The 27764-nt window shown below is 49.1% G+C and overlaps 2 protein-coding genes across 8 annotated transcripts in view; both read right to left on the bottom strand.

Moving 5' to 3' along the window:
• CPNE6 (copine 6) overlaps positions 1-978 on the bottom strand; it is a 9211-nt gene extending 8233 nt beyond the window's left edge. Inside the window, exon 1 of the mRNA XM_074294317.1 lies at positions 868-978. The gene's annotated coding sequence lies outside the window, so the exon portion shown is untranslated. The remainder of the gene's footprint in view (positions 1-867) is intronic.
• Positions 979-3397: 2419 nt separating this feature from the next.
• Positions 3398-27728, bottom strand: CARMIL3 (capping protein regulator and myosin 1 linker 3). Of its 7 annotated transcripts, none has more exons than XM_074294311.1 (40): positions 27094-27728; positions 25757-25851; positions 25304-25354; positions 25156-25215; positions 24489-24604; positions 24185-24282; positions 20979-21049; positions 20781-20854; positions 20456-20531; positions 20283-20371; positions 19597-19691; positions 19355-19441; positions 18969-19078; positions 18500-18577; positions 17791-17867; positions 17388-17495; positions 17213-17282; positions 16176-16257; positions 15936-16032; positions 15483-15537; positions 15184-15356; positions 14812-14880; positions 14469-14562; positions 14257-14355; positions 13848-13976; positions 13451-13564; positions 12349-12524; positions 11875-11962; positions 11466-11609; positions 11050-11113; positions 10648-10856; positions 10031-10134; positions 8530-8851; positions 8098-8226; positions 7900-7966; positions 7731-7820; positions 4525-4637; positions 4264-4426; positions 3902-4027; positions 3398-3746 (listed from the first exon to the last, which is right to left on the bottom strand). In XM_074294311.1, exons 1-40 carry the CDS (start codon positions 27131-27133, stop codon positions 3721-3723), a joined length of 4128 nt encoding a protein of 1375 aa, XP_074150412.1. In that variant the 5' UTR covers positions 27134-27728; the 3' UTR covers positions 3398-3720. The 7 variants fall into 7 exon arrangements, with proteins under 7 accessions (XP_074150412.1, XP_074150413.1, XP_074150409.1 ...); XM_074294312.1 differs by having other exon boundaries at positions 10031-10131; positions 17388-17492; XM_074294308.1 differs by having other exon boundaries at positions 7900-7978; positions 27094-27727.
• Positions 27729-27764: the final 36 nt, after the last annotated feature.

The raw sequence follows: 27764 nt of genomic DNA, 5'->3' as shown, positions 1-27764 counted from the left end.
TCTTCCCTATCACACACATTGGGAAAGCTCTCTCTGTGTCTTTGGCAGGAGTTCCTACTATGACAAACTGTCTTTCTCTCTCTCCCCCCCAAGATGTTCTCACACTTCCCAGCAGCCTTGGCACTGTCTCTTAGCGACAGGGTTTTGGGGGAGCCATGGTTCCCCTCCTCCCTGCCCACCAGGCTCTGTCTAGCTAGGCTTGGCTATCCAGCACTAATAGATGCCCAGTCTCGGACTCCAGCTCGCTCCCACCTCCCCAGTTCTGGTGCCAAGCCCTTGGGTGGCTGTGGGTAGGTGAATGCTAGGGTCTGGGGGGTGGGATTGGGGACTTAGGAAGTGCATGTTTTTTGTGTCTGTGTGTGTTTGTGCCTCAGGATAATGATGTCTGTGACACCCCCACTCCTTTGTGAGTCTCTACTAGAGTATCAGAGTGTTTTCAAGCTTCTTCTTGTGGATGCACATGGCTTTGTGACCGCAGGACTACCTGTCCTTTTGGCTGTATGTCCGTCTTCCATTAGGCATAAATGGTTGTGTACCCCTTTTCTCTGTTGTCCCCTTCTTCTAGCCCTGTGCCCAGCTCTTTGATCGTGATTCCCTCCCTGGGTGTGTGTGGGAGTGTCTGGGTGTGTTTCTGGGCTAAAGCACAGGGTGACCTGCACCTCCCTACCTTCCCCTAGATCTTTTGTTCCCCAGTCTGTGATTTCTTCTTTCTGAGGGGTCCCCAGAACTAACCTCCAGGTAGGGGACAAGGTGGGGGAGGAATGAGCAAGAGGAAATCAGGGATGGGCAACCCCCCTTTTAAAGGTTGGAAAGTGTTGCCATGGAGACTGGGTTAGGAGTAGGGGGCTTACGGGAGGTAGTGCTCACCTGTAGGGGTCTTGGATAAAGGGGGGGCCTCCCTCTTTCTCTTGCTTTGCTGCTCAGCTCGGCCAGCTCCCTCGCCGCTCCAGCCGCTGGCGCCGGCTGAAGCTCTAGCTCTGGCTCTGCTGCTATTTATGGGGCCTGGATGGGGACGGGTGGGGGGGGGCCGCAGCACAGGCTCCCCCCCCCCCCCTCGCACAGACAGGGAGGGGAGGGGCAGGGCCACCGCCCAGGGAGCTGCAGTACTTAGGGAGGAGGGTGGGCCGGGGGTTGATGAGAGACCAGGGCTCCCATCAGTAGGTTGACATGCATACTCCCCTTTGCAGAAACACACACACACACACACACACACACACACACACACACACACGGAATCTCAGCTAAACATCTTATCACAGTGACATTTGCAGGGTACACACAGTGACACATACATAAAATGATAGTGAAATAAACACAGTGGCACTCAAGCTTACACATACCCTGACATACACAGTTACCCTTCCTTAGAGACAATGTAACACAATGACAGTCTTAGTTAAACCTATGGGAAAGGGACATGATACAGGGATGTATGGACAAACACGGGAAGAGATGATGACAGATACATTGTTACACAAGGAAGCTCACATGTTCACATGGGACCATTTAAAATAATAAAGAAGAGATGCTCCGTAACATCAGATGTCTCTGAAATATTTCTTGTGACTCTCTCCACACCCGGAATACAGCAATAATAACTGATATTTATAGAATATGTGAAGGGTTACAAACTGTTTTCCATATTTTATTCCAGTGGCCACATGTAATTTTGATCGATCACATGCTCTCCCTCCGATGACACATCAGTTCACTTTTATGGATGAATTATTCCCCCTGATCATTTTTATAGGAGGTAACATATACAATTGCTCAAGGATTCATAATGATATAATCTGGAGACCCACAAAACCAAGGGCCAGGGTCTCCCCATGGGAATGAATGAACATCAGAGAACCCGGGAACTAATCTGATATTTTTTTCCATTTCTCCCTTACTTCCACCCAATGGACTATATAGAATATAACTGCAGACATGGGGAAGACCGTAGTTCTAGGAGGACCCCTACCACCTCCATTTCTCAAGAAAACTGTGGAAACATCAATGGACCCTGACACGCACAAGAACACAGTCAACCCCTGGTGAATGGAGTCACTTGTTATACCCCATGTGGGATGCAAAAAGCCTTTGGCATATGGAGAAAAAGAACTTGATAAGTTTGGGTTGATTGATTGATGAAGGACAAGCCTCTGCCAGATAAGCCCGACAGCTTTCAACAACTGCGCAGTGCTTGGCACATCGAAGTAATTATAATAAATGATTTTCTTTCATTCAGTAACACACAGCCCAGCACACTTATCTCAAGAAAATAGCCTTTCTGGGTCATTCTACACCATTTAGGATCAGAAGAGCCTAGGATTAGACCCAATAGGGATCCTAAAGATTATCAAGTCTACCTACCATTTAACCAAAACATAAACAGATTTATGCCCTCCATCAGAACTTATGCCCCACATTACTGTCTCTTCTGTGGCACAGGAAAAGAACGATAGCTTTGGTGTTATGAGATGGAGGTTTGAAATTTAATGGTCATCCACTATCTCTGAGACATTGGGGAAGTGTTCATGTTTTTCAAGCCTGTTTCCTCATCAAATGAAGGATGGGATCAGACTAAGAGGGTTCAGTTACTGGCCAAATGTACCACCCTCCCAAAACTTTATTTAAAGATATAAAACCCCTTCTTAGCTCTGGAGCAGAGCAAAAACAGGTGGCAGTTGGGATTGAGGATAACAGCTTTGCCAGTCCCTGGAGTAGATGACTCTGAATGTCCCATCTAACTCTAAATAAATATTCCTCTGATGTTGAATGGTGTGGAGGGCCCCAGCTTTCAACATGGCAATCAATGGATAACACACAGCATGAGCGGCCCACTTGAGTAATCTATTTCACCCAGGCAAATGCACAATCATGGAGGATCATGAAAACACAATTTCCTCCCAGCCAGCCCCTCTCTTCCATGCATGGTCACGCCCCGCATCCTTTCCCCACAAGATGCCACAACTGTGTGCCCAAGACCATACATTAGGCACAGCTTCTGCCCATCTGTCTTCCTTTGAATATGTCACATGCTTCACGGTTCTGGTTGTCATTGAACAGTCCTGATCATTCTATTCTACCCCACCTCCATTTTGGGGAGGGCATAGATGCTGCTCGATTCCTGCCTCTGGGGCTGGGGTATCACGTAATGATGCTGACTCTTTCCCATTATCTCCGATTTCCTTCCCATTCTCTCTCTCCTCACCAGAAATTTTCCTCCTCATTTGAGAGGGGCTGTCTGATTTGCCATTTTTATTCCCAGCAGGGAGATGGGTGATTAGACCTGGGCAGCTGCAGAGCTGGGGGAACTGCTGGGGATTGGAGTGAGCGTGTCTGTGGGGTAGGGGGTAAGACAGCACGGTAATGGGGGCAGTGGGTGGTAGAAAGATTCAGAGGCAGTTAGTCATTTTGGTTTCTTTATTCTGTACAACTTAAGAGAGATTCCCCTGGGGGGTAGAGGGACAAAGATCCACTCCCCTAACCCTTCCCAAGAGGAGGGAGAAAAAACTTCTCCTGCCCCCCCCACCACCAGAGGAGGAGAGACAGAGACAATCCCCCTTACCACTAAGGAGATCTCTTCCCAACTCTCCTCTTTCCCCCCCTGCCCCTAAGGGATCAGCAGGAGGAGCCTGGAGATGAAGGGGGGAAGGGGGCATCTGAGTCTCTGTTAGGCACATGGCTAGGGGGATTATAGGGGGGTGGGGAGAAGGTTCACTGAGGGTAGTATCAGTCTGTTCCAAGTTCACTGGTTCCTGTAAGAGAAAAACCATAGACAGGAAAGGTCATTATCTGGGTTGGAAGGAATAGCAAGAGAGAGAAGTTGCTAGTTCAGTTGGCTGAGAAAGAGTACCAGATCAGGGTAGAGGGCTAGGGGGCTTGTGGAGTAATATTCACATGTCCCACTCACCCTCTCCCCCTGAGCCTGCAGGGTCTGGGGGTCTGCTCCGGTCAGGCTCCAGTTTGTCACAGGACTGTGCTCTTCGAGTCCGCTTGGGCTTCAAGGGGGCTGCTCTTCGCCCCACAGTGGGGAGTCCTGAAATAAAAGTTCAAATCTGAAGGGTACTGGGCTCATTCCCTATGCTATTCAAGGCCAATTTGGTCTGGTGCCTCCTGCTAGAATACAGCTGCTTCACAGAATGCAAGTCTAGAGCTCTCATTCCTCTTCTTGTAGGTCTGTGGTGTCTGGAGCAAATGCAAAGTGAAGTCAGCTCCTCAGATTCTTAAGATATCCCCTACTCTATCTTATAAACTCTCAATTATCCCATTTACCTTGGGCCTCAGGCTCCTCTTGGTCTTGGTGAGAACCCAGCCTCTGCCGAGGCTTTGTGGCAGCTGGAATCTCAGCTTCCTCCCTGCCTCCTACCTCCAGAGGAGGCCTCCGGCCCCGGGGCACAGCTACTGGCTTAGGGGGCCGAGGAGCTACAAGGAGATCCTGAAAAGGAAGAAATACCAGATCATATCAGCCCCATTCATGCCCAGGAGCTCCCTACAGGCTTTTGTCCCCCTCCAACCCTGTCCCTCTGCTCTTACCTTGGTGCTTCTGGTTGGAATCTCCCTCTCGGACAGCAAGACTCCCTCTTGTCCCTCTCTTTCAGGAGCTGGGCTGGGGCTCTGTCTGTTGTTGTTGGGGGTACTTTCCTCAGCTGGGGTGTGTGTGGGGGAATAGGAAGCCGGTAGAATCTGTCAGTTCTCCCTCCTCCTTAGCCATCCATTTATTCCTGCTGCTTCCTCAAAGCCCACACTTGTTCCTTCCTATCAGACATCACTCCCCAAACAGAGATGGTCCAAGGAGTTCAGCTTGCCAGTCTCCAGCCCCCAATTCCTTCTGTTTCCTCTTAGCATCATCTTGCTACTTGCCCTGCCTCCAAAGTCCCCCAAATCCTCGGTTTCATCCTGCCTAAGAGCTGCGTGGAATATGCCAACTCGGGATGCAGAGGGAAGGGAGAGGCTTAGCCACATGCACAACCTTCTCAACAGAGCCACAGACTTTGGAACCTACCAGGGTCCAGCCAGGACAGAGCTAGGGATATCGAAACCTACCAGGAAAGAACCACAGACCCCAGAACTGCCAAGGAAGAGTCACACCCTAGAAACAACTGGAAGTCCCTTTTAAGACTGGAGAGTACATGGCTCATGTTAATTCCGTAGGCACTCACCAGGCTGCTGGTTCTAGAACCATGTGAGCCAACCAGTTCAATTCCTGCTCCTGTGGAATTTATAGCCTGGGTGGCTATAACTGCTCTCCTCTCCCTCCCTTCTCCTCCCCTCCCTTTGTGGTTTTATGCTCCCTAGTAGAGTGGCTTTGGAGGCTGGCTGTAAGGGCGGTGGTAGATGCCAGCCTGAAGACAGACAGCCTGTTGTTGTCTGCATCCCCTTCTCTCTTCAGGCTGGGGAGGGGGCAGTTTCCTAGAGAGACCTGCCAGCTCTCTCTCTCAGAGGGTGTTTTCATCCTAAGATTATGTTTAGCTGGCTCCCAGTCTTAAGACAGATGATGTGGGTCAAGGAAGGAAAACAGACTTGGGGGCTTTCAAGAAATATGTGTAGGGGTTTTATTCTAGATGCTTAACTGGAAATGCTTTCAAAGGATCCAAGCTCTGGGATGGAGGCTATTACTCTAGGTAGAGTGCTGGGAATTCAGCCCTACCACAGACTTAGAAATAGTTTGGCCTTCTGATCTTGGTCTCTTGTGTTTGTGGGAGAGAAAGAAGAGTAGCTAATAATAGTAATAACAATGATGATGATGATAACTCAACTTTTTATAGCTTTATCTAGCTTCCAAAGCACTTTTCTTACAACTCTATACATAAGTAGATAATTATTATCCTCATTCTATCAGTGACATAATTGAGATTTAATAAGATGAAGTCACTTGCTCAGTAACAGAAATACAATATAAAAGAAACTTATATTCAGTGCTTGCTGTACTTGGCTCTGGGAAACACAATTTATATTAAGAGTATCTTTGCCTTCAGGGGATCTCCAGTCTAGCAGAGGAATTGATAATCTCTGTCTGTCAGAGCTAGGGCTTGAGCACATTTTGATTCAAAGTACATTATTTTTAGGTCTAGTCTAGTTCCCAAATCTCTATATATGATTCTCTGAGCATCCAGCTCCTGAGATTTAATCTCTCTCTGTATCACTGATGGTGGTACACCATCTCCAAGTTTTTCAGGGAGGTAGTAATGGTGTAATGAGAAACTCCAGAGAAGAGTATTTTGATGCAACAGATATAGCTATAAAGCAAATATATGGTAGTGGTCAGTGGTTTTACCTCCATTGACACTATCTTCAGGAAGCCTTCCCTGATCTCCTGGAATTGTTTTGACTTTTCCCCTCAAATGGCACATAGCATTTAGTTTTGTCTCATTCTAATGTACCTATCATATACTATCGTGTATTTATTTGGTTTGAATCTTATCATTTTACTAGATTTTAAGCTCTTTGAGGATAAGTACCATATTTTTTCCTAAGCTTTGTATCTCCCTTATATCTAGCACACTATCCTATATACAGTAAGCACTTAATAAATATATGCCATATTGGTTTGGAATCTCATAGACCTTGTTGCCTCACACATAATAGGCCCTTAAATGTTTGTCGGCTTGGACTGATCCCTCTTTTACTTTGTCTTCCTTCATCATATTCATATATATATATATATATATATATATATATATATATATATATATATATATATATATATATATATAATTTAGGAATGCAAAGTAAAAAAGGGATCAATATAAGGATATATATTTATGTATCTATACACATATATACTCAATGTATACTACAGAAAAAAAGCTCACTTAGCAAATTTTCTGGGATAGGTGCATCATTTTCTTAGGGTGAAATTCTGTTAAAATGAATATATTTTTTGGAATCATATATTCTTAACTCATAGGAGCTGAAGGCAAAACATGTTCAATGAAGTTATTAGTTAAATAGCTAATGAAAAGAAGCACTTTGAACCTTGAAGGGGAAGGGTAGAAGATGACACTCTCTATTCCCTTTTCTCTGACCTTCCTAACTGCTAATGTCACACCTCCTCTTTTCTTCCCCAAATAGTATAGAATCATTAAACTTTGGAACTGGAAAGCTCATGAGATATCTTCTGTCTCCTCAGATGAGAAACCTGAGGACCATAGAAGTGGCCAATTGCCAAAGGTTTCATTGTTAGTAGCATAGCTGGCCCTAGTACCAAATGTGGACCCCTGATTCTCTCAGTGTGTTACCTCCTTTACTGTAGCTCCTCTCAGCTCTTGTGAGGTTTGGGCAAAGTGGACTAATGAAATGTTCTGAAGACAGACAAATGGTGTGCGGCCATTTATTCACAAGAAGACCAAAGACTGGATTTTGGCTTTCCTTTCTCCAATTACAACACAAAAATCATCCAATCAGGTGTTTTCTTCATATAGTGATTGTTGCATGAATAAGGATGGAAGAAAACACTTGCTTTATGGGATTGCTTGTTGTATTGAATGCACTATAATATGATTTCCAAAAGCATTATTAGTTTAAGTTACTTGCAGGGCAACAGGTTTGTTCTACGAGATCCCCTTGGTAAAAAAGATCTTGATATCTTTGTGCATATAGTGTTTTAATTTGATCTAGTCTTTTTAATATGTCTCTCCAACTGGACTGTAAACTCTTGTTCCCATCCATGTCTGTCCTCCACTCACTCCCCGATCCAGCACAACCAACGGTGCTGACTGCCTTAAGGAAGCTGCTCCTACCTATGTGCCATGTAGCCTCTGCTCGACGCATGGCGCTGAAGCTCGGCTTGGTGCTCTGGGCAGGTGGAGGGGGCTTCCAGGACCCAGGCCCTGCAGGGGAAGGTGGTAGGGTCAGAAGAGGCTGGTTGGAGTAGAAGAGGGGAAGAAGGGCTGGGAACTGTTCTTTCACCTGCATCATCAGAAGAGCGCCGTCTCTGCCAAGGCTGGACACTGGTGTCTAGGTCGGTGTCTATGCCCTGAAATGAGAGCTGGGAGTCGGAGTAGTAACATGAAGTGGAAGAGCTTGAGAGTGAGCCCCTAGACTGTAGGGGGAAGAAGACAGATGATGCTTTCCTCCCAGCTCCTTAAACCCCTCAGATTTTCTTACCTCTTGCTTTCCATCAAAACTCCAGCCCTTGGCTCGCCCCATCCCAGGAAGGGCAATTCCATGAACCCTTGTTGACTGCATCACTCCAGATACTGGGACTCCCTCCCCTGGCTCTGCTCCCTCCATGCCCTAGAATAAGACCCCAGCTTCATTACATACAACTCTGGGTGAGGAAGTTAGACCCTGCTGCCAAAACTAGTTCTGGAGTCAACAACTCCAACTTTCTCTGGAAAAACTGTCCACCAACTCCCTCAGAAATCTCTCTCCTCACTTGTCCTTTGCTCAGCCCTTTTTTAGATAGTACTTCCATCAGGTCTTTAACTTTTATCCTTAAAGGGAGTTACTCGTTTGCCCCCTTCCTGCTTTTACCCCAGGAATTCTTTCATTATTAACTTCTCAAATGGTCATATGGGGCAGGTTGGACTTTCTTACCTGCTTTCTTCGGAAGGAGGGTCCCCGGCTCCCCCCCAACCCTGGGAGGGGGCCGCTTTCCTCCTCGGGACTCCAGCAGGGGGTAGAATTATCGTCAAGGCTTGGGGGATCTGGGGTGGGAGGGCTCTCTTCAGTTGGGGGTGGGGGAGGAGGTGGGGGCAGAAGGAGCCCAGGAGAGGGGGATCCTGGACCCCGCTCCCCCTTGAAGCTCCGGGGGCGACGGAAATGAAACAGGCCTCTTCGTCTCTTCTTCTGGAGTGGGGGCAGCGGGGCCTCTGCAGGACCTGGGCCTGGGCGAACTGTCCTCAAGGTCCGGGGATAGCTGGAGAGAGTGGGCAGGCTATATGTGAGTGGGGAGATCGAATGCCCAAACTCCCCACCATCTACATACCAGGAGCCTTGTCTCAGATGCAACATTCACATGGTAAAATTTTTTTTTTTTTTAAAGTCTGGCCTTCTGTCTCCCTGAAAATCCCCATTGTTGGGAAGTTTTTCCTTATATTGACCTCTTTTAAAGTAGTTTAGACCTCTCGTTTCTGGTCACTTAATAGAGAGGAACTTCGCTGGAAAATCACCTCTCAGAGAACTGAAACTTCCAGAGAAGTCTTTGCTTATCTTCAAGCTGATTCTTCTTCACAGTTTGATTTTCCTCCGTTCTAATCTAAGATACTCCTCTCAGCTTTCTCCAGGTTTTTCAGGCCTTGTCTGTGAAGCTGGCCTGGGCCTTTGCTAATGATGTAACCAGTGCTGAAGATAATGGCTGCCCCCCAACCCAAAGTGCCACGCAGATATTTGTTAGGATTGTTATTAGAGGCCTGTCGGTACGCTTCACTGTCACATGTGAGAGCTTTGGGTCTGACTTCCTTCCTCATTCTCCCTGGGTCTGGCCAGTCACTGTTAAGTGGAATCTTTGTAGAGACTTTTTCGTTTAGAGAATGTGAATAGGGCTCCAGGGAATAAATAATGAAAGTAGGAAATGGAGGAGAATAGGGCTGAAATATCCCAGAGTTGGGGGGAATAATTTTGAGAGAAGTATGGAATTGGTCCCCCAAGAATCTAAGGAGGACTTTCTTAGATTCAGTTCCATAGTATTTTTTTTTAAAACTTCTACTCCCAAAGATCTTTTATTTCTAGCCTATACATTTTTTAAATGGCTTCACCCTCCCTGACTCCTTCTCCCACACGTGTTTCCTTCCTTCTTCTCAGCCCTAACCTCTGTCAATGAACTTCTGAGAGCTCTGTGTAGGAGCTGCAGAGAATTTGAATACTGCATTTCTGTACACGTAACTAGTTCTGCTTGAGACTATAATTCCTAGAATTCACGGAAAGGTTTTAGAACTTTTAGAGATCAGTCCCAAATGTCCTGATTACACATGGTAGGTTTTGGGTTGTAGGAAGACCCTCAAAAGGGGTGGGGGCAGGGGCACCTCTGAGGAAGCGGGCAGAGCTGGCGGGGGTGTGTGAGTCTGGCAACTTAACCCTTCCCACATGAGTGGCACACCTGGAACTTTCATCCATGACCCTGCGACTAAAGAAATCCTCCAGCCCCTCGTCCAGTCGAGTGGCTGTCCCATTCTCTTGTCGAGTCCCGGGTCCTGGTGCCTGCTGGGAAAGTGACCATCATCTTAGTTTGAACAAGAGTTCCTGCCTCAGGCCATTGTCCTTTCTCGGGCACCTAAAACACCAGGAAGCTTGCTCTTACTCCCCCACCCCCACCCCCTCTGTGGGACTTAGGACCACTAGCACTAAAGCTGTGACCCTGGAGGACACAATGACACCCGAGATCACACAGCAGGAAGCAGCTAAGCCGGGATTTGAAGTCAGGGAACTCTCTGATTCCAAACCCTTTGCTCTCTCTACTTGTTGCCTTTTGCCTCAAGTGAGGGAAACTGCTTTCCTCACTAACTGCTTGCAACAGTTTTCCATCTTTGGGTCTTTCTGACTCATCTCTATCTCTGTTAGGTACAATTAGAAGTTTCTGCTCTGGTTATTCATAGGCCTCAAATAAGGAGGCTGGGGGCTCCGGAATTTGGGGCCTTAAAACCAGAACACTTAGGTCTGGAGTTACTGAGTTACTAAAGACTGCCATGTTCCCCTGAAAGGCCCCCAGGGACTCACGCTGGGCCTGCCAGGCCCTGGGGGGGTGGTCCTGGGGGGCCTGGGCCGTCCTTGTGTCTGATGCCTCAGTTTGTAGCCATGGGTGGGCAGTTCTGACAGGCCCTCCCAGGAGCCACTGGGGGTGGGTTGATTGCCTCCTAGGGCTGAGAACCAGCCTGGGGGTACCCCCAGCCCCCCAAGCTGGCCCTCCATGTCCTGCGGACTCCCACCTGTGGGAATAGCTGTGTTAGAAAGGCTAGGGGCTAGGGAGTTGGGTTGGATGGTTAGGTTGAAAGGAAGAAATTGGGACATAATAGAAGGAGATTCAAAGAAAAGGAGGCAGGGAAAGAGATAATACTGAGAAAAGGAGATAGGGGTGATGGAAGTGGGAAGGGAAGTAAATCAGGGGTGAGAGTGACTCACTGATGAAGGCAGACACAGGCCGGATCTTGCGGCAACGTTTCTGTTTTTTGATAGCCATGGTATCCTGAGGGGAAGGGCAAGGTTAGAGCACTAAGGTCTTTCATAATCCTTGTCAGAGCTCCCCACTCTACCTGGGAACAAAAGCGTGGCCCCATCATCGCTCCTCCCATTTCCCCCGCTCCCTACCTAAATGAATAGCAGGGGCAGAAGGATGGGCAATCAGGGGAGGCTTAGGTAGAAGGCTGGATCAGACAGGGATATGAGATGAAGTTAGAACTGGTGGGATGGAATGGAGAGCAGAATCCAGGGAAGGAGGGGCAGCTACTGAGATGAAATGAGACAAAGCTGGTGGGGCTTTAGAGGCTGGGAGAGACAAGTCCACATCAGGGATACACAGGGTTCTGTGGGAGCCTCACGATGTTGGTCCCGAGCTCATCATCTGTATTCTCCTCGTGGTCATGGCCCCGGCCCCGGCCCCGGGCCTGGGAGGACAGCTCTTGCCCTGGGCCTCCTCCACCTGGCTGCTCTGAGAGGGTCCTTAACTGGGCTAGGTGACGGGCCTGAGAAGGATAAAGATGGGGGACAGAGGGCTGACACCCTCGTCTAGGGGAAGCTCCTTAGATCCCATTCTTTTCTGAATGTCAATCTCAAGGAACCATTCTGCTAGCCAAGATCCTTGAGGAGAACATGCTGCCAGGCAGCAAGAAGGGGGAGGTTGTAGTCAGTGGGACATTGTGAAGGTAGGGACGCGGCCAGGCCAGGCCAGGGGGTAAGTCTTAGTCTAGATTGGCATGCCTAGGTGCCTCTCAGGACACTGATCCTCACCAGACTCTTATGGGAATGGTACAGCTCCTGCAGGATCTCATCCACAATCGAGTTGGTCAAGTAGGTGACGACTGAGAGCTTCACCTCACTGTGGACACACTTGGGGAGATCAGCACAGCCACCCACAGCCCCCTCACTTGGACATCCTTGGGGCCTCACTCCCCCCAGATCCCTTGTAAAGATAGAGGTGGTTGCAGATGCCAAGATAGAAATAGGTCCCTGGCTCTACAAACCCAGCACTCAAATTTCTAGGCCTGTTCTATTAGAATTTATGTTCTATGTAGGAACATTAAAATTAGTTAATGATTTATTATTTTAATGGAGATTTTCCTCATTCATTATTCATTGTTGAGAACAGTCCAGGGTCCCCTCTCCCCTAAGTACTCTAGTTTGATAATTCAAGCTGGCCAAGTTTGTCTCTCTCATTCAGCCACCCCTCCTCTCCCCAAGCTCCCCAGTCCTGAAGAAGCTTACTCCAGTTTATTCTGAATATCCTGCCCTGCCTGCTCTAGCAGGGCCCCACGGATGAAGTTCCTGGGCACAGTGACCCGTTCAGCCACGCTGCTCAGCATCTTGTTGTGGCCTTCAGCCACTCGCATGGCCACCGGGCATAGCTCTTGAGTCAGGCTGACCATTGATTCCAGGATCACCTGGGGTGGAGACAGCAGGGCTGAAATCCACAGAGTGGAAATGGAGGATCAGATAGATTACAACTCGTCTATGGGCACACATCTAGTATCACAGCAGAGGTGGTCCTTGGTCTCAGGAGCTCAGTATTCTCTTTACTACACAATACTGTGATATTAGGCTACAGAGAAAGTGGGGGGAGAGGGAGAGGGAGGGAGGAAGGAAGAGGAGAGAGAGAGAGAGAGAGAGAGAGAGAGAGAGAGAGAGAGAGAGAGAGAGAGAGAGAGAGAGAGAGAGAGAGAGAGAGGAAAGGGGAGGGAGAGAAAGATACAGAGACAGAATATGGAGAAAGGGAGGAGGGAGGGAGAAAGGAAGAAGGAGGGGAAGGAAGGGAGAGTGATAGACAGAGACAGAGAGATGGAGAAGAAGGATACACTGGAAAAATACATTTGGAATCAAAGTACCCGGATTCAAATCTTGGCTCTATTATTTATTACCCAAGTGGCCATAGGCAAATCACTTAATTTCTCTGGGTCTCAGCGACTTTGAGAGATGGGGTGAGACTTCTGAGCTTCCTCCCCACTCTAAATCTATGAACTTATGCTATCTTCTTTCCCTCCCCTCCACCCGTATTAGAAGAGTATGTGAAGCAGAAAACCAAAATGGCGTGTTGGGAGCCTGAGATGCCCGGAAAGAGTCTCAGATACAGAGGAGGGGGACCACATTGGCCATTGTTGCTGTTGTTATCCTGGCCCTTCTGGATCAATGATGGGGTTCTCCTGGACCATTTCTCTGTCTCCCTTTCTCTCTCTCCCTTTTCTCTCTTTCTCCCTTTCTCTTCCCCTCCCTCCCTTTCCCTCTCTTTCTCTCTAGTATGAGTGAGGTGAACATGACAGGTTTTCTCTGAACTAGATTCTTATCTCCTAGGGTTTGGTCCCTCAGTACTTACCTGAAGTTCCTTGTCCACAGCCTTGGACACCTCACTGGCCACTGACTCCAGTCTTTGCCGGACAGGCCCATCACTGGCTAGCACGTGGCCCAGCTCGTAAAGGCTTGGGAATAGCTAGGGTGAGGGGAGTGTGGTTGAGAGGCCCAAACTGGCTTTGTTCACTCAGCAGAGCTGGGGCTTGGAGGGGATCACACCAAGGGGAGCAACATCGTTAGGCACTATGGGGGCAGATCTCCTGGCTGCATGTGTTTCCCTGGGGTTTGCTTTTTCTGTCCATCTCTGGTAACTAGGCCGGGGGAAGAGAGCTGGTGGGGCTGGGAGTCAGGATTGTAGGGGAAGGGGGGGTATCATTTGGGGTTTGCTGCTAGTTGGCAAAGGCCCCGGCGTGGCTGCTCACCGCTCGGGAGTTCTTGGCGTCTTTGATGAGGTCTCTGGCGTAGAGAAGCTCATCTTGTACTGGCTCCAGGGGGCATAACCGCAGTGCCCGGACCTCCTCCTGGACTCGCCCACAGAGCCGCTGTAGCATCTGGGCAGGAGGAGGCAGTGAGCCATGAGCTCCCCCTCCTCCTCCAGCTCTGTGGGGCTCAACCCCTCTGACCCCCACTTGGAGCAGATGATTGGAAAACTTCCTTTGTCCTGCTTGGGAGCTTGAGGGGATTTTAAAATGACTATTCCGAAGCTCAGGAGAGCCCCAATGTCTCATGTGTTTTTACGTATGCTCCCATTTTGCTGTCCACTCCCACGTGTGTGCTCTATCATGTTTCCCCTCACACTTTGGGCCCCAGATCCCGGAGAGAAGCATTTACTTGCTCAGCACTGCTGGTGACAAGGCCCTGCTGCAGTCTGAAAGCCTGTTCCTGTGGACAGGTCTGCGAGTGGTTATTCCGGACAAGGCACCATTGGATCTAGAGATGCCGGCGTGGGAGGAAGGCCGGAGGGTCAGAGGCCACCTGAGTGGTAGGCCCTGGGCCCCCCTGACTTCTACCTGGCCCGGAATCCCATTCTCCCCAGGCCCCACCTTCTGCCAGACATCCTCGGTGCGCTCTGGAGCATTACGGTATGCCTGGGAGATGTCACTCACAGGGAAGGACATGAAACGAAGTGTGTGGTTGCTGTGGGAAGAGCCAGGAGTATGAGATGTATGAGATGTAACCTAGAACCCAATCCTGCTCCAAGTTTCACACTCTTGACCCTTTTCCCATCTGCTCATCTGGGTGGAAGACCTTACTCTTCCCCATCAAAGTGTCCTGCCTTTATCCCCATCCCCAAACACCCAAGGAGTAGTGCAGAAGGGAGCGGGTAAAAGATTACTGGGGGAGGGGGCTTGGACACAGCCAACGTGAGGACCAGGACATGCTCACCTCTCCAGGGCCCTCGCAATGTCAAGAAAGCCCAGGGCTGAAGTATTATTCCGGTCCCACAAGATGGTCCTGGGGTAGGAGATGGGGGAGGAGGAAGAGGTAAGCCAGGTTTGTCATTCCTATTTCTGGGGACCTATTCGGGGGGCTCCCTGTTTCTGGAGGGTGGTGAGAGATAAGCTGTAGATATTAGAGAATTCACCATTCCTGACTCCTGATTCTCTTAAGGGTTGGGGAAAAAAGGGTTCTTTTGGCTGCCCCAGACTCTCAGAATTTGGGGTCCTTAGGGTATAAGTTTATGTGCAGACTGAGTCTTGAAAAGAAGGGTGGCTAAAGTATCAGGGGCCTCAAGGAGGAGGGAATTTGAGCCTTCACCGGAGGGAGGAGTTGATCTGCAGGGCCTTGGACAGCATCTTTGCTCCAATATCCTCCATGCCGTTGCCACTGAGATCCACCTTGGCCAGACAGGTATTGCTGCCCAGGGCATTGATGAGAATGCTGGTTCGAAGCTTCAGCCGTGAGTCAGCCACTGACAATGACTGCAGGGACTGTGTTTTTTGGGGGGAGGAGGGAGATTTGGCATCAGATTATCCGTCTCTCCTATCTTATCCCATGTCAGTCCTCCCTGCCTCTGTCCACTGCATCAAGAACTTAGTTAGGCCCCTGTTACTCACACAATCCTCTTCCTGAATCAGCTGCACAAGTTTGTGAAGGATTTCCTCCAAGGTCCTGAAGAGCAAGGAGGGCTCAAATGGTAAAAAGTGGAAGGAGAAAATGCAAAAGGCACAGAGAAGGAAGACATCATGCCCTTTGGGGTGGGATAGAAAGGCAGCAAATCTATAAACATGGGGCTATCTTCACCCGTATTCATATCACAGGTTGTTAAGAGGAATAAATGAGATTTTATGTGTTAATACTTTGCAAATTATAAAACACTATACAAATATATAGCATTATTCTTGTTATGTGGCTGCTAAAGAAATGTAAAAGAAGATGAGAAAGTGAAAAGAAGCTAGAGTGGAGATCACACTGGAACGGGGGTCGATCTTTGGGGAAGATGTCTGGGTCTCAGGCTGGAAGCAGGCAGGGGTTTTTGGAGAAAGGAAGGGAAAGGAGGAGTTACTTACTTAGCCTTGACATTGAAATTCTTGCCCAAGAATAGGTGCTTAAGGGACTTGTTCTTGCCAAGTGCGGGTACTAACGTTAGGAGATCAGAGTCAAACCCTGGGCCAGAATCACAAGGAAAGGACTGGCTCTCCAGTGGAACTACAGCAGTCTTCTCCCTCTCAGATTTCCCTGCCCGAGCTGTGCCTCCACCTGCTGGCCTCCCCCTTCCCTGGCCTGGGCGGGCCCCTGCCCTTTCTCACCGTTGTCAGACAAGTCCAAACTCCCCACAGCACTGACAGCCCCGAGCTGCTCCTGGAGGACCTGGGCTCCTGCTGACCGAAGCTGCAGGGGAACAAGCAGGGGATGGAGAAGGCACAGGGGACACTGCGCCCTGGGACTTGACTTGCCAGGGGGGCTCAGCCCAGCTCTGCTTCACCTGGCACAAGTTGCAAGTCACCAAGGGCTGCTGTAAGTGTGGGCCTCCATCACCAGGGAAAGACAGGCCTAAAGGAGTCCTCCTATCCAGCCCACTCCCCAAGGCCTTCTCCTGCCTTCTCCAGGCGTTGGGCTAACACTGGCATTAGGTTTCCATAGCCGAACAACCCAAACCACGACCATCTCTGCCCCCTGGTGGGGAGCCCTGACACTTTCAGACCTTCAGCTTGAGAGAGAAGAGTTAGTAAAGGGTATAGGAGAAGCCAACAGGTAATGGGTGCAGGCGCGTGGAAGGCTGTAGTGGATACAGGACTAGCCAGGTGGCCACGGGACAGACCAACTGAACATTGGGGGAAATGGAGCTGAGCACAGTGCCTGGATCCATAAATGCGCACTGCCTGACTGATGGAGAATGAGACAGAAGGGGGCAGCGAGGTGGGCAGTGGGGAGAGCCCCAGTCCTGATCTCAGGAGGACCTGGGCTCCAATCCTGCCTCAGACACTTAACACTTCCTGGCTGTCTGACCCTGGGCAAGTCACTAAAGCCCAACTACCTTAGGAAAAAAAAGAATAAGACAGAAGGGGGGAATGAAAGTTTCCTGAATCACAACACAGGGTTAGACATTTAGAGATGGAAGGGACCTTAAAACTCAGTCAGTCTCCATACTTTTTTTTTTTTAAACAGATGGGGAAACTGAGGGACAGAGAAGTCTAGTATTTGTCTGATGTCACAGAGTAAGCAAGCAATGGAGCCTGTGGCAAGTCTAGTTGTTCTGGCTTTAAATCTTGTATCCAGCTTGGATAGAAAGAGGTTCTGGGCCAGAGGAAAGGGAGAGGCCAGAGCAGGCATTTGGGTCTCTCACCTCACAGCTGCTCAGGTCAAGATGAAGATCACTGAGGTGGCTGTTGAGAGAAAGGCCCTGGAGGAGTGCCCTGTGAGCAAGGAAAGGACTGTCAGGGAGGGGGCGGGGGCTCAGCTGCCAGCACCCTGTCTTTCTGGGCTCAAATTCCCTCCTGCTCCCAGCAACCACTACCCACCTGAGCGCCTCCAAGGGCAGGCGAGTAGCTGACAGGTTGACGTGGCTCAGTGTGTAAGCGCTGCTAAAAAACTGCTTGAAGGCTGGTGGAGCCTCTCGGCCCTTCCTGCTGGGGAAGGGAAAAGAACAAGCATTTATTAAGCACCTACTATATGCCACACACTGCTCTAAGCTCTTTACCAATATCATCTAGTTTGGTCTTCATAATAACCATAAGGTAAGTGCTGTTTTGAGGAAACTGTGGCAAACAGAGGGGATGACAAGAAGACAGACTTAGGAACAGAGGCACAAATGGGTGTGTGATCTGGGGCACTTCTCCCCTAAACCCGCATTCTGACTAGCTTGCTCCCCATTTCCCTCTATTAGACCCCCACAACTTGACCCTGCCTTGTTCCCTATGACACCTGTGGGAGCAGCTGTTTCGAGCCAGGTTGAGGTAGGTTAAGTGAGAGCAGCAGCCATGGAGAAGGGCACCCAGCAGCTATGGGAGAGAGAGAAAGAGAGAGAGAGAGACCCAGAAGAGGAGCACAGTATAGAATGGTTTTTGTTTGAATTTCTCCAACACACCCTCGTCTCTTTTCCCTCAAATCACCATGCCCGTGACTTTTCAGGTTAGCTTGGGAGTACTTGTACCCACTGAAATGAACCTAGCTTTAAACCATGCATTTACCATGTTCCCCATTGAATCTACTGGCATCCACACCGTGGGTCCCACTCAAACAGAAGACAAGAGACTCAGACATGGAAGGGACCTTCAGGATCACCTAGTCCAAGTCCCTCAATTTACAGAGAAGGAGACTGAGGGCTAGAGAGGTCAAAATGACTTGTCTAATTGGGCCATCTATATGATAATTTCCACTGCATTTTTTACCTCTGCCTTATTCTTCTAACTGGGCTCTTATAAATTCCAGCCTTCTCCTGCATTTCATTATGACTTGTCCCCATTTCCCTGCACCCTAATGCCTTCATTCCGGAAGTAGGGAGTATGAGGATAACATGTCCTGGCCCCGGTCCCTCCGTCTCTCTTCCTCGCCCTGTGTCCCCTTCCCTGACCTCATCTTCAGGCTTGGCTCCCTGCCTTTCCCCTATTCCTTCTTGGCTTGTCCTTCTCACCAAGTCAATGGCGCAGTCAGTCCCAGACAGATCCACATGTACCAGGGCATTAGGCTGAGCCAGGAAACTGTACAGGACCTAGGATAAGAGCAGGGGAGAAAAGGTGGCAGAAATGGGGAATACAGGGTCCACTGTACAGAGAGGGTGAGCCTTGCAGTGTGGCCAGATCTCTGGGGGGATAAGGAAGATATGTTCCTGGAGGGCTCTGGGTATAGTGAAAGTTCTTAGAGGCCAGGATTCAGGTTCTAGCTCTGACACTCACTAGTTCTGTGACACTGAGCAAACTAATTAACCTTGCTGGGTCTGTGTCCTCATCTGTAAAATGGGTATAATAACTACTTGTACTATGCACCTGACAGGATTGCTGTGAAATAGGTACTTCTGTAAACCTAAAAAGTGTTATGTCAGTGTGAGTAATTATTATGAAAACGGAAAAGGATTTGGGGAGCATGGCTAGACCTTAACTCACATTGGCTTCATCAGTGGCGAGCAGCCCTGGGTTCTTGCTCAGATCCAGGTGGCGCAGGGAACTGGCAAAGGCTGGGTTGGCACCAAAGGTCTGGCCCAGCGCTAGGAGCCCTGGGCATGTTGGACAGTAAGTCAGGTCAGTACCCACAGCAGCCACAGGTTGTCCTCCTCTCCTCTCTCTCCCCCTCCCCTTTCCTCCAAATGGGTATTATCTTCATGCCCTCCCTGTGGCCCTGGCATGGCAACGTAGCCATGCTTTCATGACCTTTAAGGAAAGGGCAGGAGTTTAGCACTCCATAGGTGCGGCTTGAGGGCTGAGTTGGTCTCACAAAGGTCTTGGACTGCTCTCTTCCCCCCTCAGCCCTGTGAGATTCTCAGGGCCAGTACCTCGAGGGGAGATGGCAGTCTTGGACAGGCACAATTTGGTGAGGCCTGTGGGGAAACAGAGGAGCTGCTGGCTTAGACTGAGGAGACCTAGGAGAGCAGACAAAGGAGAAAACAGAATGTAGGGTGGAGCTGGGCTTGGACTTAGGGTAGGGTCAGGGCTCAGCTGGAGTTAGAACTGTCATCTGGGCCAGGCCTGGTCTGATCTGGTGATTCTGAAGGAGACCCTGCCAGGGAACTCTCACCTTTGTCCTCGATGGGGTTGTGGGAGAGAGTCAGGGCATGTAGCACACAGCTCCCGTTCTCCCCAAATACCCCGGCCAGTTTCTGGGCAAAGTCCCTGTGGGGAAGAAGGGAGGAAGGTTTTATCTGTACTGGAATTCTCATGGCCCTGCCCGCCCCCCATCGCCATCCCTTTTACGGTCCTGGCTCCTAACCTTCCTGATGACTTTGCTACTTCCAGGGGCAAATCCAAGCACCGCTCTTACCTCATGGGGATGAGGGATTCCCAGGTGGAACCAGTCTTAGAGAGTCTGGGGTCTGGGAAGGAGTAGGGACAGTGGAATCCCCTGGAGACTGGGCCCCAAACTTCACATGCCAACATAAAACCCAGCGAGGAGATTTTAAGGCTGGGATAGAGGAATCTGACAATAAAAGCTGGGCACAAAGGAACTCTGCTGGGATGCAGCCACGCAATTTGGCATTAACTACATGCAAATCCCATGCAAGCAAGAGGCCTGCTGCCAGCAGAGGAGGAAAAGCATTGGACGGGGAGTCAGATCTGAGTTCCAGGGTTAGCTCTGTGGCCGCAGGTTAGCCTTCTTGGGCCTAAGTTTCCTCGTCTATTAAACGGGGGCAGGGTGGGGCACTGCTGCACCAGGTGAGCTCTGGGCTCTTCCAGCTCCAGGTCCTGTGGTTCCCTGGGACTCACGTCTTGAGGCCAGCATTATCCAGCACCAGCTCTTCTAGGCTCCCCGACTTGCTCAGGGTATGTAGCACCTGTTCCAGAACCTCTGAGCCCTGGAAGAGGGGAGGGGGAGTAAGGGCCTGGGAGGGACCCTGCTTCCCCTTCCTGTCCCACGGGCCGGCCCTCCTGGTGCCTACCAGGCGTAGATCCTTGCAGTGGAGTTTGGTAAACCACTGGTTGTAAGCTAGGGCTGCCACCATCAATGCCAGGTCCCTAGAGGGGAGACGGACAGACAGGCTGGGGAAGGGGGCAGGAGGGCAGGCTAGGGAATGCAGGAAGTGCAGAAAGCCTGGATGAGGTGGCAGGCAGGAAACAGAAATGTTGAGGTCAAGATGGAATAGGATTCTGAGTTTCTAGGAAGGAGACACATGGGAGAAGTAGCCAAGCTCAAGGAGGAAGGCGGCTGCTGGATGTAGAGATGGGGGCTGGCCATTCTCGCCCCCTGCTGCCCCACCTGCTTACCGGCTCTCCAGGTGGCTGAAGTCCAAAAGATTGAACTCACGGTTGTCCTCTGCATGGTAGATCGTGTCCACATCCTAAGGGAAACAAACCCTGACTTTCTCCTGACCCCTATCTCAGCCTCCCTGGTTTCCTTCCCTACAAACCGATCCCACAACTATCCCACCCCTCCTTCTCACATCTGGAAACCAGCACCCTTACCCACTGCACCTCCTCCCGGCAGTGCAGTCCGTTGTAGTCACACAGAGCGGCGTAGGTCTCAGAGAAGCCCCCTTCATGGAATGGGGAGGTTTGTTGGGTCCAGGGAGGTCAGGGTCGAGGAAGGAAGCAATGCGAAATAATGGAAAGGACAATGAATTTGAAACACTCAGCTCTGAAAACAGACAACCAGTCTCAAAGGTAGAAAGATCCAGGTGTCATTTCTGCCTCTGACACATCCTGGCTGTGTGGGTTCTGGGTAAGTGATGGACTCTAAAGGGGTCAGGTGAGTCCCAATCCTCAGCCCGCTACCTAGGCAGGAAAATGATTAATCTATTCTACATGCAGGGGTCTCAGTCCTCTCATCTCTAAAATGAGATAATTTGATTAGATAACTTCTAAGATCCCCTTCAGTTGTAAAATTCTACAAAAGGTTGGGACTTTTAGTTCATTGCCTCATATCTCTAACTATGATTACTTGAGCAACTTGTGAATTTTGATAAGCCTCGGTTTGTCATTAATATGATATTTACATTATGTTAAATATCATTATTAAACATTTAGGCATCCCTCACAGGATTCTTGATAATGATAACAGCTGATACTGATGGTTTGCCAAGCACTCTACATATATTATATTATTCTCATGGCAACAAGTTTGCTTTTGTATAGAACTATGGTTTCATTGGTATACTTGTTCCTAGCAGTGATTATTCTGCAACCCCATTGGGAGGACTGTCTACAATAGGTGTGCTCACATTCTTTCTTCCCACTCTCTTCTTAATTCTCTGTCGTCTGGCTTCTGACCTCATCATTCAACCAAAACAACTCTTTCCAAAGTTAGCAATAAGTTCCTAATTGCCAAAGACTGCATTCTGAGCTACTGCCAATTGTCCTGACATGTCTCGCTACTGGATTCTCGATGATTCTGGAGGAGAGAGTGAGGCTGATGATGAAGCTCTGCCTCTCTGAAATTCATTTTACTCACAAGTCAAGACATCCCTCTCATGATGCTACTGGTGCACTCTGAGAACGATGAATGAACAGCAGCAACAATTGACAAACCAATGGCCTTTTCTCCATCCTCATTCTTCTTGATCTTTGGGTAGTCTCTGACACTGTGACCACCCTTTTCTCCTTAGTACTCTTCTCTTTAGGTTTTTGGGACAACACTTCCTCTTGGTTCTCCTGCTACCCTTTTGACTACTCTCCTTCTCAATTTCTCTGCTGGAACCTTAACCAAAAGTCATGCCCATTAACTGTGGATGTCCCACAGAGCTCTGTACTGAGCTTTCTCTTCTTCCTCTATGCTATTTCACTTGGTGATCTTATTAGCTCCTTCAGATTTATTATTACTTATATGCTGATGATTTTCAAATCTATCTATCCAGCCCAAACCTCTCTGTTGACTTGCAATCTCTCATTTCCACCTGCGTATTAAAAATCTCAAATTGCGTGTCCAGCAGACATCTTAAACTCAACATGTCCAAAACTGAACTCATTCTCCTTATTTACCCTTAATCCCTCCCCTCTTTCCAACTTCACTGTTACTACTTGTTACTACATCATCCTCTCAATTCTCGAGACTGCCCTCAATTCCTCACTATTTCTCTCTTTCCCCTCTCTTTCCATATTTAATCTGTTGTCAAGGTCTGCCAATTTTACCTTTGCATCATCTCTCAAATACGACTCATTCTTTCTTTTGATACTGCCACCATCCTGGTACGGCTCTTATCACCTCACACTGGAATAGTACAATAACCTGCTAGCGGGTCAGCCTGCCTCAAGCCTCTCTCCTTTTCAGTCTACCTTCCATTCATCTGTCAAAGTGGTTTTCCTAAAGAACAGGTCTGCATGTCACTCCAATCTCCCCCAACTGAATAAACTCCTGTGGCTCCCTATCACTTTCAGGATCAAATACAAAATACTGTTTCGAATTCATATCCTGACTCCATTTCCAGTCTTCCTAAACTTTACACTCCACCCCGTACTCTTCATCACAGTGATATTGACCTCCTTGACATTCCTAAAGCAAGAAAGCCTTCCTTGAGGCATTTTCACTAACTGTCCCCTGTGCTCCTCAAGCCTGTAACCCTCTCCCTTCCCATTTCCACTTCTTGGCCTCCCTGATTTCTTTCAAATGCAAATTTCCAAAATCCTACCTTCTACAGAAAATCTTACCAGATCTCTCTTAATTCTAGTGCCTTCCTTGTTAATTATTGTCTATTTGTCCTGAATAAAACTTTTTATATGTATTTTTCTCCCCCATAAGGCTGTGAGCTCCTTGAGGCCTGAAACTGTCTTTTGCCTTTTTTTGTGTGTATCCCCAATACTTAGTACAGTACTTGGTGCTTAATAAATGCTTATTAATTGAATGACATATAGTCTTGGAGGCATGTTGTAATCTGAGAAACCAGGAGACTTATCCATATTATATTCCAGTATTTCTCAGAAGCAAGACTTAAACCTAGGTCTTCTCAAAACTAAGAATGACTCTATCCATTTTGTCACAATACCTTTCAAGAAATAGGTACTATACTTTTTTTTTTTTTTTTTTTTTTTTTCTGAGGCAATTGGGGTTAAGTCACTTGCTCAGGATCACACAGCCAGGAAGTGTTAAGTGTCTGAGGTCAAATTTGAACTCAGGTCTTCCTGACTTCAAGATTGGTGCTCTATCCACTGCGCCACCTAGCCGCCACCCCTATACTTCTTATGATTCTAATAGTTTAGAAGAAGAAATTGAAGTTTATATAGGGTAAGTAATTTGCCTAGAATCTCAAAGTTAATACATGTCAATCAGGAATCTAACTTCCTAAGTCTCCTAAGTCCAACACTCTTCCATTACATCAATAGAATGTAAGCTCCTTGAAGGCAGGTACTAACTGATTTTTTGTCTTTCTATCCCCAGTATTTAGGATAGTGCAAGCACTCAACAAATGCTTGTTGAGTGGTATAAAAACCACTTGTAAGAAAATCATTTTGTAAAATTATAATAATAAGATAAAGTTATAAACTGCTAAGCCCTCAAGAGTAGTGATCAGGTCTCTATCTTTTTATGTCTTGCATGTAGCAGACTGCATGCTGATGGTGGAATCACTTTGCTGCTTGGGACAGGCTGATATGGGTAAGATCAGGGACAAAGTTGGGTTTAGGGTCAGTATCTCCTTGTTTGGGGATGGGTGGGAAGGGAAAGTGTGTCTCATTCTCACCACAGACACTGTGGGTGGTAGATGTGGAGGTCTCAGAGTTGGGGGATGTGTCCCGGGGCCCCTCAGGGGTCTCAGGGTTTCCACGCCGGATCAAACACCTAGAAAAATAATGTGCCCTCCTGAATGGGGTGGAGTGAGGTTTCTTTAGTTCTTTCCAAACCCCAGCTCCACAATCCCTATTAGAAAACAGGTAGAAGCAGTGTCCTGGAAAGGATGAAATTCCCCATTTCCCCTCTCTCCCTGTGATACAAATCCCCCAGCTCTGTCACAAGAGCATGGGGGCCTTCTTGAACATGTGACTCACCCCGGGCCAGGGCAGACCTTGGCTAGTGCTGTGCTCACATGCCTGGTCACCTGCTCCACACTCTCTGGTGAAGGTAATCGCATGCTCACAGTGCCACGTTCTGTCTCCACCAGGATCTGGGGAGGGAGATATGGCCCTCAAATACAACTCCAAACTTAATCACCCCACTTGTTACCCTAGTATCTTTCAAATCAAACTTAAACTCCACAGTTTGGATTTTAAAGCCCTTCATAACCTGGCCAGCCTTTTTTCTATCATACTCCCCTCCACATACTATATAAACCCAACATCCCATCTTCTGATTCCTTTTCACTGGCTGATTCCCCACACATGTAATGCTCTTCCTCTTCCCTGGCTTCCTTCAAAGTTCAGATCAAATTCCACTTTTTGTAAGATGATGCTCCCAGTCTGACAGGGCCTTCCCTCTGAGATTATAATGCACTTTGTATGCCCGTGGTGATTTGCATGTTGTCTCCCCTCCATTGAACTGTGGATTCTTCAAAGACAGAAACTACATTCTTGCCTTTCTTTGTATTCCCAGTCCTTAGCACAGTGTCTGGCACACGACAGATGTTTAATAAGTGCTTGTAGTCTTTTGGAATACTGAAGATAACCAATACACCCTTATATTTCCACAGCCCCAGGGAGCTTAGTTCTCTGCTTTTACCTGGTTCTGGTTGAGAGTGCTAAAGGTTCGGATCTCAAGGACATTGAAAGAGCTTTCCACCTGGGACAAAGGGGAAGGCCAGATGAAGTTCAGTTCAGGCAAATCTGGGAAAACTTTGGGGTTTGACCCTACTCCTCAGTGAACTCACCTTAGCTGGGACTTTTAGAGGGAAGAGATGGAGCCGCCAAGCAGTTAGAGCCTATAGTGGAGAGAAGAGAGGGTTAACTTATAGCTATGGTCTCCCTCACTCCTCATGAATTCCCCTCACTTCCATCATTATTATTTGAATTTATTTTTTCTTTTAATCTTTGCCCATGAAGTTCAGATAGAAACACTTCTGGGCAAGTTGATATCATGTTGCTATTATTTAATATTTAATGTTCTGTGGAATATTGCACAAATAGATAAAGTAACTACTTTTTGTTACTGAATAAAAGTACTGAATATAAATTACTCTTCAGTAGGCTTACAGAAAGCATCTTTGAGACAAGTCCAGTAGCAGAGAGGATGATGGAGATTGTTAAATGTAAGTTTAGTTTTCCTGCTCTCAGTCCTGTTCCTTTCCCCCCTGGCCCCTCTCCTGCCAGTCCTGTCCTCTCACCAACACTCGGTCTTCATACTTCTTGGGCTTGGTCTCCAGTTTCACCCGATGCTGCTGATGCACGGCCCCTCGGCTCAGGCACCGCCGGATGCTTTCTGTGGACATGGGGAGACACAGTCAGAATGCTGCTTGGACTAGCACCCCCCCTTACCCTGTGGAACCCCCCCCCAGAAAAGAGAAAAACAAGATATCCCAGAGATGTGTATGTGTGTAAGAGACAGGGAGATAGTGAGGCTGTGTCCCGTGTGTAGGTGTGTGTGTCTGGGCACTTCTGAGGGTGTGAAGCTTTTTCCAACCTGTGTTAAACAGCATTCATTGCACACAACAATGAGTCAATGTTACTCTGTGTGTACGAGGGCGTAGTGTGTCCCTCGGACTGGTTTAGTATGAGGATACGGGCATTGCTTCACATTTGTGTTAACACCAGTGCATGTTAGCTGAAGGTGTCAGCGTGACTGCCTGACAGTGGGTGGTGGGTATGAATATGTGCTAGGGAAATATTGTGGAGAGATAAAAACCAGGAAATCAGTTTTACTTCTTCCATATAAGAAGACTCGGAGTAAGGTAGTGCCCATGTGAGTGTGCATTCAAGTTCCGTGTCTTTCAATTCTCAAAAATATACAGTGTGTGTGTGTGTGTGTGTGTGTGTGTGTGTGTGTGTGTGTGTGTGTGTGTGTTCGTCTTCCTGTTTTGGTTATCCTTCAATGTTTTGCCAACGGTTATATGTGACCCCGGCTGGATCTCCTAGCACATGTCTCATCCTTGGGCTAGTGACCCGGAGGTGGAGGGATGGGTTTAAAGACTGCTCTTCACTTTGGGTGCAATCTAGGAACGCATATTAAGGAGGAAGGCTTCTAGGAACGCATATTAAGGAGGAAGGCTTCGAGTTGGGGGAGGCCTGGGGCAGCTGAGGAGGGGGAATCTAAAAGCTAGAAAGTCCAGGGGATGGACCAAGGGATCGGTCAACAACCCGGAGCTTTGGCTGGGCCCAATAAGGGAAGGAAAGGAGCTGCACCTGTCACGGAGGGGCGGGGCGGGGCTGGGCGACCCGGGGACAGGGAGGTACAGACTGGGGTGAAACACCGGTCGGTCGGTGGGGTTGGAGGGAAGATGGGGAGAGAGCCAGGATGCACTAGACCCAGCAATGCACTGGGATTGCAATGCATGGAGAAGCGCGATGCATGAAGCAGGGGGCTGCAGCAGAACTGAGATGCATGGAAGAGAGGGACGCACGCGGGAGGGGATGCACCCAGGGATGCACTGGGGAGAGAAATGCACCGGGACGGGGATGCTCCAGGACGGGGCTCTTCCTGAGCCCGCAGCACCCGCCCTCGTACCTTGCAGCTCGCGGGTGAGCTCCGCGCTGGGCTTGGCCATGGCGGCTGCTGCTGCTGCAGAGGAGCCGCTGCTGCCGCCGCCGCCGCTGCCGCCGCCGCCGCCGCCGTCGCCGCCGCCCGGGAGCCGCGGCACATGCTAGACTCGGCTCCGGCAGGGCCCAGCAGCTAGCGCTGCAGCAGCGGCTGAGCCTCGCTCGCAGTCAGGGGCGGCTGCGCGAGCAGAACGGTCCTCCTCTCTCCTCCCCGCCTCCCCCGACGCCGGGTCTCCCTCCCAGCCCCACGAGGAGCCGGACGGAGCATGCGCACAGGTCTTCTCTCAGCCAGCAGCCCCAGTCCCGGCGCGTGCCCCGCTTCCGCCGGGCTCTTTCACAATGCCCAGAGCTCGCGTGCTGGAGGTCGGCTGCAGACCTCCGACCTTGTACCGCCCACCGGCTGCTGCTAGCCTTCTGTCCCTACCCCTCCCTCTTCTGGGTTGCAAGCTCAACACTCTTTTTTCTTTTGTTCTAAGGGCCTGGACCGGCTCTATTTCTTCTCAGGTCATTCTCCTTCCTGTGCCCCTCCCCCAGACTGACGCCACGGGTGGGCCACCCCTCGTCTGGGCCCACGGTGACCCACGTGGGTGCCTTGAGGCCCGCCTAGACTCCGGTTTCTGCTGGAAGCTGCAAAGCTCT

Source organism: Sminthopsis crassicaudata, chromosome 2 (genome assembly GCF_048593235.1).
Source record: "Sminthopsis crassicaudata isolate SCR6 chromosome 2, ASM4859323v1, whole genome shotgun sequence".
Classification (NCBI taxonomy): Eukaryota; Metazoa; Chordata; class Mammalia; order Dasyuromorphia; family Dasyuridae; genus Sminthopsis; species Sminthopsis crassicaudata.
The sequence above is the reverse complement of the archived record's forward strand: the minus strand, read 5'-3'. Positions and strand labels throughout refer to the sequence as shown.